Source organism: Podarcis melisellensis, assembly GCF_964234715.1.
Source record: "Podarcis melisellensis genome assembly, chromosome: 1".
Lineage (NCBI taxonomy): Eukaryota > Metazoa > Chordata > Lepidosauria > Squamata > Lacertidae > Podarcis > Podarcis melisellensis.
The window spans coordinates 82,095,054-82,108,347 of NC_138528.1; the positions used below are offsets into that span (position 1 = coordinate 82,095,054).

At 41.6% G+C, this 13,294-nt stretch overlaps 2 protein-coding genes across 2 annotated transcripts; one reads left to right on the forward strand and one right to left on the reverse strand.

The window, feature by feature from the left end:
• LOC309366697 (olfactory receptor 5AP2-like) lies at positions 1 to 945 on the forward strand (the record flags this gene model as incomplete). Its single annotated transcript, XM_081905463.1, has 1 exon — positions 1 to 945. The coding sequence occupies one exon, from the start codon at positions 1 to 3 to the stop codon at positions 943 to 945; it is 945 nt and encodes a 314-aa protein (XP_081761589.1).
• A 4,354-nt stretch (positions 946 to 5,299) lies between these two features.
• On the reverse strand, positions 5,300 to 6,235 carry LOC309356730 (olfactory receptor 5V1-like; the record flags this gene model as incomplete). Its single annotated transcript, XM_081888375.1, has 1 exon — positions 5,300 to 6,235. The coding sequence occupies one exon, from the start codon at positions 6,233 to 6,235 to the stop codon at positions 5,300 to 5,302; it is 936 nt and encodes a 311-aa protein (XP_081744501.1).
• Positions 6,236 to 13,294: the final 7,059 nt, after the last annotated feature.

Genomic DNA, 13,294 nt, shown 5'->3' on the forward strand with positions numbered 1-13,294 from the left:
ATGACCGCAAAAAATCAAACCCAAGTGACTGTGTTCATATTCTCAGGATTCACAGATCATCCAGAATTGCAAGCTATCCTCTTTATCACATTCCTGGTGATTTACACCATCACTCTGGGTGCAAATCTAGGGATGATCATCTTGATCAGGATGGATCGACAGCTACAAACCCTAATGTACTTCTTTCTCAGTCACTTGGCTTTCCTGGATGCCAGCTACTCTTCTGCAGTTACTCCAAAAGCCATATGGGACCTTTTAGCTGAAAGGAAAACCATTTCCTTTGCTGGGTGTGCAGCACAGTTTTACATGTTTGATGGTCTGGTGATGACTGAATTCTTCCTGCTGTCTGTGATGGCATATGATCGCTATGTGGCCATCTGCAACCCATTGCTTTATTACGTAGTTATGTCTAAGAAGTTCTGCACTGCGGCAGTGGCCAGTGTATATATCTATGGTTTTGCGAGCTCAGTGGTTCAAACAGCCTTGACTTTTCAGCTGTCCTTCTGCAGATCAAATGTGATCAATCATTTCTACTGCAATGACCCACCGCTTCTCGCTTTGTCCTGCTCTGACACTCGACCGAAGGAAATCCAGCTTTTAGCTCTATCTGCAATCAACTTATGCAGTTCCCTCTCAGCAATCATCGTCTCCTATGTCTACATTCTGTCTGCCATCTTTGGGAAACACTCTGCAGGTGGGAGTCAAAGAGGCTTCTCCACATGTGCCTCACACATGACAGCTGTTATCATTTTCTATGGCACCCTCTTCTTCATGTATCTTCAACCCAGCTCGGCTCATTCTCTGAACTATGACAAAGTGGTGTCAGTTTTTTATGCTGTTGTTATCCCCATGCTGAACCCTCTGATCTACAGCTTAAGGAACAAAGAAGTGAAGGGGGCCTTGAAGAGAGTGATGGGAAGAAATTGTTTTTATTGTATGGTTTAAATAAAGTGCAGACCTGGTCCTGTGTTTAAATAAATAGTAGTATTACAGTTGACCAACTCTACAATTTTATGATTCTGTGACCCTGAGATAAATGCTACACTGATTACCATTTCAGAGCTGTGTTTAGTGATAAAGACCTTCCCATAGGGAGCCCATGGGGTGCCCTCCAGATCCCATCAACCAATGCTCAGGGGTGATATAAACTACAACTTTGAGAGGGCACCATGTTGGCTTCCCTTGGAAGGGAATTGTCAAGGCTACGGGAAAGCTATTTCTCCCCCAGTTGTAGCAAGAGCAGGGAAAACAAGGTAAAGTCCTTTTTAACGAGTTTTATTTAATACTAATAGCGAGAGACAAAAAACTGCAACAAGTCTTAACAAAGGCATTGCTCCAAACTGGGCACCTCCTCCCTCCATTCTAGCAACAGCACCTTCCCTTACAGTGGCCACTTGCGGCCAAATGTCTCTGATTCTGTTGTTCCTGCACTCTTAATGAACGAAGCATTCTGGGAAAAGGATGACTATCTGTACTGCCTCCACCACCCACAAGTGGTTATCCATCTATTGGATTTTCTGGTGAAAGGTAGCTGTCACCTTTGGAGTGGCAGGGTGGCCAGCCAACTGGTCATTCAAGCCCCTGTAGGATGTACCTTGGATAGAGATGAGTGAATCTGCCAATTTAAGTTTCTCATATTTCCAGTTGTCCACATTTCTACATCAGTTTGTATTTTTTAAAGTCCTCATGAAAATTCTGCAGCGTTCTAGTTTGAATTTCCCCATATCTGATGTACACATACTTGAAAAACAATTTTCTCTCATGGATTTTTGTATGATGTTGTCAGTAATGATGCATTTGTAGGCATACTTTCCCATAATCTATGCATTTTTGTACACATCACTTAACTACATTGCAAAATTAAGAGAAGTGCAAATTTCGAGACATCGGTGTGTTTCATTGTTTCAGAAAGTGCTAATTAGATGGGTTCGCCTTTAAATGCAAACTGAATTGTATTTCTCCCCCATCACTATTCATGGAGATGATTTCTCCCCTCTATTTACTAGCCATGGGTGTTCCATAAGAGGCGCCACATACTGTGCTGACCTGCTCAAATTTCCTGCTGGACAAGAGGGCTTGAGGTGCCAAACCAGTGAAGTCAGTAATGTCTATCACATCCTTTTCTACTCATATTAAACCTGCATTCACTGATGCTTCAGAGTACACAATGACTATCTGTTCTAAAAGTGTTTTAAGTTGGAGTCAAAACTCTTTGTATATGGGTCTTGTGTGAAATGGGGTTTACTAGCCCTCCTTTCCCATTCCTCCCTTCCTAAGCAAAAACAGCATTGCACCAGGGCCCATACCTATTTGAGGGCTAATACTCTAAGCTTTATTTTTTTTATTTAAAAAATAGCAAATCCCCACCTTTAAATGTTTTTAGCCAATGAGTGAAGACAAAACTATGATTGATGAATGGTTGATGAGTTCTGTCCTGGGTCCATTGTTGTTTAACATATTTATAATGACTTGGATGAAAGAATGGAGGGGATGATCATCAGATTTGCAGATGACACAAAATTGGGAGGAATAGCTAATGCAGCAGAAGACAAAATCAGAATTCAAGGTTACCACAACATATTGGAGAAGTGAGCCAAAACTAACTAACAAAACTAACAAGGTTGTGCACTTAGGCAGGAATAATCAGCTGCTGAAATATAAAATGGGAGGTGGGGGGTACCTGGCTTGCCAGTAGTGCATGTGAAAAGGATCTAGGGATCTTAGTAGACCACAAGTTTAACATGAATCTACAGTGTGATGCAGTGGCAAAAAAAAGATAATGCTATTCTAGGCTGCATCAACAGAAGTACTTTCTCGCTGTTCTGGCTTCTGGGATAGCCACGCGAAGCCTGTTCAGGGCAGCGTGATGAATGCTCCCCCTGCCCTGAAGAGGCTTCGTGCGGCTATCCCAGAAGCCAGAACATCGAGAGGGATCACTGTGCAGCAATCCCTCTTGCTGTTCTGGCTTCTGGGATTCAGAATTATTTTTTTCTTGTTTTCCTCCTCCAAAAACTAGGTGTGTCTTATGGTCTTGTGCGTCTTATAGAGCGAAAAATACATTATAGTGTCCCAATCAAGGGACGTAATAGTCCCCCTCTGCTCTGCCTTGGTCAAACCACACCTGGGATACTGTGTCCAGTTCTGGACAGCACAATGTAAGAAGGATATTGACAAAGTGGAATGTGTGTAAAGGAGGGAGACCACAATGATCAAGGGTCTGCAAACCAAGCATTTGGAGGAACAGTTGAGGGAATTGGGTATGTTTACCCTTGTAAAGAGGAGGCTGAGAGGAGATATGATAGCCATCTTCAAATATTTAAAGGGCTGTCACATGGTAGACGGAACAAGCTTGTTTTATCTTAACAAGGGTACTCTCCTCTCTCTCTCTCTCTCTCTCTCTCTCTCTCTCTCTCTCTCCCCCCCCCAACCCTTACCCACTCCTCAGAGAAGAAGTGGGGGTCTGGTAGGGAACATGGTTTCAAGTTATTAGTCCCCCCCCTCCAGAAAAAAGAATATACAACAAAAGTGCTGGACAATTCTCTGAGAAAGCAAAATACACACACACACACTGAGGCAAGTAAGGGGAGAACAACAGAACAACAATAAATTATCCAAATTAGTACCTAAAAGGTTAAAAGGGAAACAGTCTCATTTTGAGAGCCAGTGTGGTGTAGTAGTTAAGAGCGGTAGTCTCGTAATCTGGGAAACCGGGTTCACCTCTCCGCTCCTCCACATGCAGCTGCTGGGTGATCTTGGGCTAGTCCCACTTCTCTGAAGTGTCTCAGCCCCACTCACCTCACAGTGTTTGTTGTGGGGGAGGAAGGGAAAGGAGAATGTTAGCCATTTTGAGACTCCTTCGTGGTAGTGATAAAATGGGATATCAAATCCAAACTCTTCTTCTTCTTCTTTTAAAAATGAGTACAGTAATCCCATAATTTATGTGCATTAAACTTGTGCACATTCAGTTTTATGTGTGTGGCAATTTTTAAAAACAAAAAGGGGAAGGAAGGCAGATGGGGTTCCAAGAAAAAATGCCTTTGGCAATCCCACCTGCCATTGAACTCAATGGGGTTTTGGCTTTAGGCAACTCAATGGGGTTTTGGCTTTAGGCAATTTTGGCTTTAGGCAATGTCCCTGGAGCGTAACCCCAGTGTAAATTGTGGACTTACACAGTATGTTTCCGAGCACAATTCAAAGTTTTGGTGTTGACCTTTAAAGCCCTAAATGGTGGAGTGTCTCCACCTCCATCGTTTTGCCCAGGCACTGAGGTCTAGCGCCAAGGGCCTTCTGGCAGTTCCCTCATTGTGAGAAGCAAAACTACAGGGAACCAGGCAGAGGGCCTTCTCAGTAGTGACACCCGCCCTGTGGAATGCCCTCCCATCAGATGTCAAAGAGATAAACAACTACCTGACATTCAGAAGACATCTGAAGGTAGCCCTGTTCAGGGAAGTTTTTAATGTGTGATATTTTAATGTGTTTTTAATCTTTGTTGGAAGCTGCCCAGAGTGGCTGGGGAAACCCAGCCAGATGGGTGGGGTACAAATAAATTACTACTTCTACTACTACTACTACTATTATTATTATTATTATTATTATTATTATTATTATTATTATTATTATTATGATGCATGAACAGGTGGTGCCATTTAAAACAGCAAGAGACCATTGCTGCATTCCCTATGGCTGCGGGGGGGGGGGTGAGTTTTCACATTTTACTTCTAAAATAACAAAACAAGCAGAACTGGCCTATTTCCAATGGAGTGGAATTACACAGTTGAGACAAAGTGCGTGAAGAGGCCTGGGCAGGCTCTGTATTTATCCCTCTATTGCAGTTTGCCCCTCCCCCAGGGAGGTCCTCCACGGCAGCCCGCCTGTGATTGGCCAATTTTCAGGCAGGCGATGATCTGACTAAGTCCTGCACCCAGCACTGCCACAGGATTTTGCAGGGGAGATGGTGCCAGGCTGCAACACCACCTGCCCAATAGGGAGCAAGAGGACTTGTCAAGTGTCAGGCCTGCTTAAAGCCTTATAGCCACTTAAAGTAAAAGAAAGAGAGGTTAACTACTTTTGCTTTGTCCCTGCTTACAGCCGTGGAGGGAATGTGGACCACCATACAAAAGTGATTTTCTCACTTTGTGCAGGACAAATGAAAAGGAAAGAGGGAGGAAACCATGTGGCCTTCTCCCTTAAAAACAGACCTGTGTTGGGGATTTGGGCCACGTCTGAGAGATACTTCTGAATGGGCTAAACAACACATTTTGATAGTACTGAGGAACAGGAAAAAATGAACCGAGCCCATTCATGGAAATCTTTTCAAGCCAAGTGCTTTGACCAGAGCCCTTTTAACTTGCTTATTTCTCAGGCTGTAGATCAAAGGGTTTAGCAGGGGAGTAACAACCACATACAACATAGAAACAATTCTGTCCTGTTTGGGGGAATAGCTGGAGGTGGGGCGTACATAGGTGCCCATGGTCGCCCCATAGAACAGGAAAACTACAGTCAAGTGGGAACCACAGGTAGAAAAGGCTTTGCTCCTTCCTTCAGCAGACTGCATGCGCAAGACAGTAGAAATGATATAGACATAAGAGATCAGAGTGACCAGGAAAGCACCAGCTCCTAAAATACCAGGCACAACAAGAAGGACCAGTTCAAAGATGTAGGTAGAGGAGCAAGAAATCGCAACCAGTGGAGGGATATCACAGTAATACTGGTTAACTTTGCTGGGCACACAGAAAGTTAATGTAAAGGTCAGCAAGGTAAGAACCGAGGCATGGATAAAGCTAGCTAGCCAGGACCCAGCAGCCAGCTGCATAAACAGCCGTGTACTCATTATGTTTGTGTAGTGCAAGGGACTACAGATAGCCACATAGCGGTCATATGCCATCACTGCTAGCAAGAAAACTTCAGTGCCCACAAAATCAATCAGAAGGAAGAGTTGTGATACACAGCCAGCAAATGATATTGTCTTGTCCTCTGACATGAAGACCTGGAGCATCTTGGGCACAGTGACAGTTGGGGAAAGAATATCCAGGAAAGATAAATTGCTGAGGAAGAAGTACATGGGGGTCTGGAGCTGGACTTCTGTTGCTATTGCCAAGATAATTGCCCCATTCCCTGCCAGAGTGATCAAGTAGATCAACAGAAACACAAGAAAGAGGGAAATCCGCACTTCCGGAACATCAGAAAGCTCGATCAGGTAGAATTCTTTTGTTTCTGTGATGTTGTCTTTCTCCATCTTCCTGCCAATCAAATTAATCAATTAGAATATCTAAAATGCACACAGAGAGAAAGTAGATTTGTTAAAGGTGTTTGAAGAGAAAGAGCAGGGATCATTCAATTTGTAACCCAAGGGTTAATTCCATCATTAGTAAGACAGCCAACCAAGAGGAGAGATGAAGGTGTTTTCTTGCAATGAATCAGAATGCTGTGATCATTACTGAGTTCTGATTTGCTGTGCTGTTCTGAATGTGTTTTCCCCCTGTGTAGTTGTATGTCTCCTTGGCATGTACTAGGCCTGAATGAAGAAACCTTTGCTTATTTCTCCTCATATTATATACTGCTCTTGTTCAGTTTACTAAGTGAAGTATTCTCAGTTTCTCTTCTTTCCAGATACTACTTCTGTTACTCAAGTGACTCTGCTAACAATAAGTAGGTCTATATCTTCCTATATACAAAAAAGTAACACTGTTGTCATGCTGTGGTTCACATGGTGGCCGTACCAACTCCTGCATGATGACACAATGACAGGCAGGTGAGTGAGTGAGTGAGTGAGTGAGCAGTAGGATGGTCCAAGTGAGCTTCTTAAATAAGAATGAGAGGCACTGTCTGTAAAATGTGACTGCAGCAAGGTTTAATGGAGAGGGGAGGCTTCAACAGTTTGGCAAATAGCTCTGAAGCAGCTACCTCCTCTGTTAAACCTTGATGCTTTAAAGGTGGGAAACCACACTCTCTAAAGCACCTCCAACCAGCCCTCCTTAAAAAGGGGTTAGGCCAGGTGTGGAGGTAGGAGTTTGCAAAGGGATTAGTAGGTAAACGGGCTTGGTGAGCAGGAGTGTATAACAGATAGACCATTTGACTTTTAATCACATAGAACTTGTACCATACCTGTATCCCTGCCACAAACACGGCTACCAAGCAGGCCAAGGGGAACTGGCAGCTGAGTGGAAGAGAGTTGCCAAAATATCAATACAGATTCCATTGAACATTGTTTGAAACAAGGTCATATTTACTTTTCACTGTGAAATGATTTGCCATCTTGGCTGTCTCTTAGTGCAGACCCAGTTCATCATCCCTGAGCTTCCACACCCACCACCCGCCATGAACCACCACTGGCAGTGTTGATATTCCTTTTTACTCTCCTTGCAGAGGGATATTTTTTAAAAAAAGAAATTTCCCTCTCATTTATTCCATTTGGGAAAAAGTACAAACACTAACTTCAAAGGAGGTGATGGTTGCAGAGCATTGGATGCAGGGGATCTGAAACCACCCCTTGCCCACCCCTGGTAAAACCCCAGAAGGCCCCATTTGTTCCCTCACCACTTTCAGAGCACCAACAGCAATAGCAAGAGATCTTGCCACTGTTTCTGCAGACCCTCCAAGTGTCCCTATTTTCCAGAGACATTCCCAGATTTACAGAAGCTGTCCCAGTTTCTTACTGGATCCCAGAATGTCCTGCTTTTCCTCAGGATGTCCCTGTCTTCATTGGAGAAATGTTGGAGGGTTTGGAGCTATGCAACCCCCAAGCCAAGGAGATAAATAGCTATACAACCTTTAGAAGACATTGGAATACAGTCCTGTATAGGGAAGTTTCTTAATGTTTAATGTTTTATTATGTTTTTATATATGTTGGAAGCTATCCAGTCAGATGGGCAGGACATTATTATTATTATTATTATTATTATTATTATTATTATTATTAGTGCCCCTGTTTTCATCGGAGAAATGTTGGAGGGTATGCTTCTGAAGGGAGACATCCCTGATCCCTCTCCACTGAAATATCTCTCTTTCTCTGATCATGCAGAGGAAGATCTGCACAATCCTATGGCATAGGAATGCAGACTTGATGAAAATAATAGTTTAATAATATAAACTGTATCATATACTATGTAATGTAAATTATTCTGTTCAAAATTTTAGAGACCACTGGAATGATGGGTAATACATTAGTACCAAAGCCTGAAAGATATTCCTAAATTGCAGGGGTTTGGACAAGATGACTATTGGGGACCTTTTCAACTCTACGATTGTATGATTCATATATATATATATTCATATATTCATATATTCATATATTCATATATTCATATATTCATATATTCATTCATATATATATATATATATATGCAGGTTTTGGTGTCCTCGGGTGTCTTCCCGTGTAAAAGTTGGGGTGTCTAGGCGACGTTTCGACGAGGTCTCACTCGTCATCTTCAGGCTGGTGCTTTCGGCTTCTTGTTACTGGAACAGAGCAGGATCTCAGTGTTTGAGTTCCTATAAATACTGTTGAGGGGGTGTGGTGTATAGCCTCCAATGTTCTGGGCAGAGAGGAAGTTCCCAGGCTAGTGTGCCTTTTCTTCTTTTGTTCCTTAAGAACAAAAGTAATTAAGGAACAAAAGAAGAAAAGGCACACTAGCCTGGGAACTTCCTCTCTGCCCAGAACATTGGAGGCTATACACCACACCCCCTCAACAGTATTTATAGGAACTCAAACACTGAGATCCTGCTCTGTTCCAGTAACAAGAAGCCGAAAGCACCAGCCTGAAGATGACGAGTGAGACCTCGTCGAAACGTCGCCTAGACACCCCAACTTTTACACGGGAAGACACCCGAGGACACCAAAACCTGCATTCCTGTACCCGTGAAAATCTACGAAAGCATATATATATATATATATATATATATATATATATATATATATATATGAATGAATATATATATATATATATATATATATATTGCACCGTGTCTTGCTTTTAGCATTTAAAAGGTATATTTATTAACTTTATCAAATATACTAGTTTGACCTGCAACACAATGTTGCAATGTCCAACCATAGCATTCTATTCACTCCTTTCTATCTCCACCTTACCCCAGACAGCAAGTTAGCATTTCATGCTCACTGAGCAGGCTGTTTGATGGTTACCCACCTCCTAAAGCTTTTTGCCCTGAAGATGTTGCCCAGTTCTGCAAAATTCAAGGATTCCTACATCAGCTGATACAGTGGAACCTCAGTTGTCGAACGTAAACTGTTCCGGAAGACCGTTCAACTTCTGAAACGTTTGACAACTGAGGCTCAATGGGCTGTCAGCAACTTCCATTGAGAAAATTGAAAAACACACAGTGGAAGCCATTCACCTTCCGAGGCACATTTGAAAACGGAAGCATTTACTTCTGGGTTTTCAGCATTCAGGTTCCGAAACATTCGGCTTCCGAGACACTAGAAAAACGAGGTTCTACTGTATATGCCAAAGATACTATCATTTTTGGACTGCCGTCACTAAACCTACAGTATACATTCTCACAAATAGATTTAAATCTTGGATAATGACAACAATATATTCAAAGCTACTAACAATTACTAAACCTACCATATATCTATACATTCCCACCAATGTTTCCATTATACAGATAGGGGACTTTTAATTATGAAATGGAAACTTGCCCAACATTATCAACTGATGTCTCAGTGAGTTCTGATCTTTGATCTTTAGTACACTGAATGAATACAATATGAATCCATTTTTTAAAAAAACAGCACTACAGACCTAAAATGTTTGACTGCCTAAGATTGCCAGTATAATGAAATTCACCCACTTGCCTTTCTTGCTTTCTTTGCAATCTGTAGCACCACAGTAGGAGAGGGCAATGTGAAGAACTTATGTGGAGTCAAGAGGAATGTACATCTTCTGAAGTATAATATAAGAAATATTGCCACTGCCATTTGGCAAAAGGGGAAAGCCTTCTCCCCCCTCCACTCCCGCTTTTGCCATGGGGAGAGCTGGCATTAAGGTGAAGTGTCTACATTGGGACAAGTGTCTCTGGGGCATCTTGCTTTTCCTGACTTGAAGTTGCAAGTGAAAAAACTTACTTGGCCCAAATGTGTTTTGAATCCTATGACTCTGATTCAGGGTAGCTGAGTTCTCCCAAAGTTATGGCAAATTCAAGAAGACTTAATTTAGTGACTCCATGATTCAAGGAAGGAAGGAAGGATGGAATAGTTTTTTGAGTAACACTGAGAGTGTTTGGCGTTTTTAATATTATGATTTCGATTTCTAGTCTGGCCATCATTCTATTAATGATACCAGGACAGCTTACAACATAAAACATGAATTCCATTAAAACAAAAGCAAAACATTCACATATAAAATTACAACCTATATAGTACATCAGATGGAATACCAGCAATTTACAGCTAGTCACATCAAGTCAAGTCCCTACAGAAACCTGACAAAGTGGTGCTGAAAAGTAGACACCTATGTCACCAGATGTACCTGGGGGCGGGGAGATACAGTGATACCTTGGGTTACATACGCTTCAGGTTACATACGCCTCAGGTTACAGACTCCACTAACCCAGAAATAGTACCTCGGGTTAAGCACTTTGCTTCAGGATGAGAACAGAAATCGTGCAGCAGCAGCAGGAGGCCCCATTAGCTAAAGTGGTGCTTCAGGTTAAGAACAGTTTCAGGTTAACAACGGACCTCCGGAACGAATTAAGTACTTAACCCGAGGTACCACTGTATAAACATGGTGCCACCACAAGTTGCTTGCTTCACATCTCGACATGAATATAAAGGGAGGTATTGGTTATCATCGTTAAAAAGAATTCAAAGGATAGGTACATGGAAAACAACCTTCCACTGAGCTATGCCACTGCCTCATCTTGTTCAGTAGCAGGTACACTGACTGACAGCAGCTGCCCATGGTTTCGGCAGGATATTTTCCAAAAGCCTACTTGGAGGTGCCAGGGATTGAACCTGGGATCATGTGCAAGCAAAGCAGGGGCTACCAGGCAAAAATTTCCTCTATAACCTGGCCTTTGGTCTTTAACTATTGGTGGCCATTTAGAAGTGGGTGGTATGTTGTTAATGTATTTCTTTTTCCTCTTGGTTTTAATGTATTTATGTGAGAGGGTTCCTGTCTGTTTGTTTGGTTGCAAGTTGCTAACAAATTTTATAAATAACAACAACAACAACTTCACTTTTAAAATATACATAGTTGTTCATAGTTTTTCCAAGAGCAATGTCTTCCTATTTTTGTGTGTGTGGGAGAAGAAGATGGAGCTGTTTAAGTATACTTTTATACAGTAACTCTGTTAGGATACACATTTTACAGAGAAACATAAGCAAGAGAGATACCGCCTCAAGGAACGTACAATCTAGAGGCAGGTGGGTTGTGGAACAGGGGCTACAATAGCAGAAGGGGTTACATAAATTGAGAGTAAAAGAGAAACAAAGGAAGAAATGGAGCAAATGCATTTTATGCATGTTTACACTGCAACCCTCAGGAGTAACTCCAACTGTGTTCATGTGTAATTACTCTCAGGCAAGGCTGCTACATTTAGTGTGGACAGGTCGAAGCTCCTGAATCAAAATATTCTTGTTGCAAGGAGCTTGAACCATCAGTACTCACAAATAGTGGAGCCTGTTGTTGTTGTTGCTGCTGCTGTTACCCCAGATGTAATGTTGTGCACTAGTGTGAACCCACAAATGCACAATTAACCCATTCAAGCTTCGATGCAAACAAATCAGAGCAGCAAAAACAGTCATGGTGTCAAAACTTTACCCTATATCAAAACAAAAGGCCATGTATTATTCTCTTTAAAAGATGTCCTGTGGAAACGGAGGAGGATATCAACCAGATTTTATTTCCTTTTAATCAATCAGTCAAATATTAGTCAAGAATATGATTAGAAGCCAAACATATGAGAGTATTGAAGGACAGAAAAAAGAGAATTTAGCCACTTCATGAAAATGTTTGGAGGTGAAATGCTTTGACCAATGCCCTCTTAACATCCTTATTCCTCAGACTGTAAATCATAGGGTTTAGCATAGGAGTAACAATCTCATAAAACATGGAAACAATTCTGTCCTGTTTGGGCGAATAGCTGGAGGTGGGGCGAACAAAGGTGGCAATGGTGGTCCCATAAAACAGGAAAACTACAATCAGGTGGGAACCACAGGTGGAAAAGGCTTTGCACCTTCCCTCAGCAGACTGCATGCACAAGATAGTAGAGATGATATAGGCATAAGAGATCAGTGTAACCAAGAAAGCGCCATCTCCTAAAATGAAAGCCACAAGTTTGCCGCATGCATATCCCGAAGGATACGTAACCAGAGGTGCTCGTATATAGAGGTACCACTGTATTGTACTTCACCAGATCTTAACCTATTACAGTATTTGTAAGAATGGATTCCAAATATCATTAAATTTGTCCATGGCAAGTGTGCGTTTATATGCAAGTTGTTCATATGCTGCGAGTTTGTGGAAGTCCTCAATCCAACTGTAGAAGGGAGCCACATTTTTATTTTTCCAGTTAATCAGTATCAGTCTTTTTGCTGTGCTAAGTGCATGAAGAGGCCACTCATATTGTCCTTCTGTAAGGTTCCATGTGCTGTGTATATAATTCAAACGAATATTTTGCTCTGTAAATGTAAGGTTTTCCATACAGTTCTGATAGTTTCAGTTACCTTCTGCCAAAAATATTTCAATATAGGACAATGAAAAAACATGTTTTATTTAATGTTGTCTATGCAAATACAAAATTAGTATTGTTTAAACGGTTGAACCAAAAAGGTTATTTCCTATTAACATCAACTCCAATTTGGACCAGGTTATAGTATATCCACAGATATTGCCAAAAACATCTATGGTTTGCAGTAATATTGGAACAGAACTGTGAGGTTTTGTGATGAACAGAATAATATCATCTGCAAACATTATCAATTTGTATTAAGAAGATTGAGCTGTTTAGGTATTCTTTTATAACTCTGTTAGGATACATGACACTTTTCAGAGAAACATGAGCAAGAGGGTTGCTGAGTCAAGGAGCATACAGTCTAGATGCAGATGAGTTACAGCATAGGGGCTCAGTGCCAGGGGGAAATACATATAGTGAGAGTAAAAGATAAACAAAGGAAGAATTGGAGCAAATATCTTTTATAAAATGTTTACACTCAGAAGTAACTCCCACTGCATTCAGGTGGACTTACTCTCAGGCACTAAGTGAAGACAGGTTGAAGCTCCTGATTCCAGAATTCCTTGATGCAAGGAGTTTGAACCATCGGTACTCACAAATA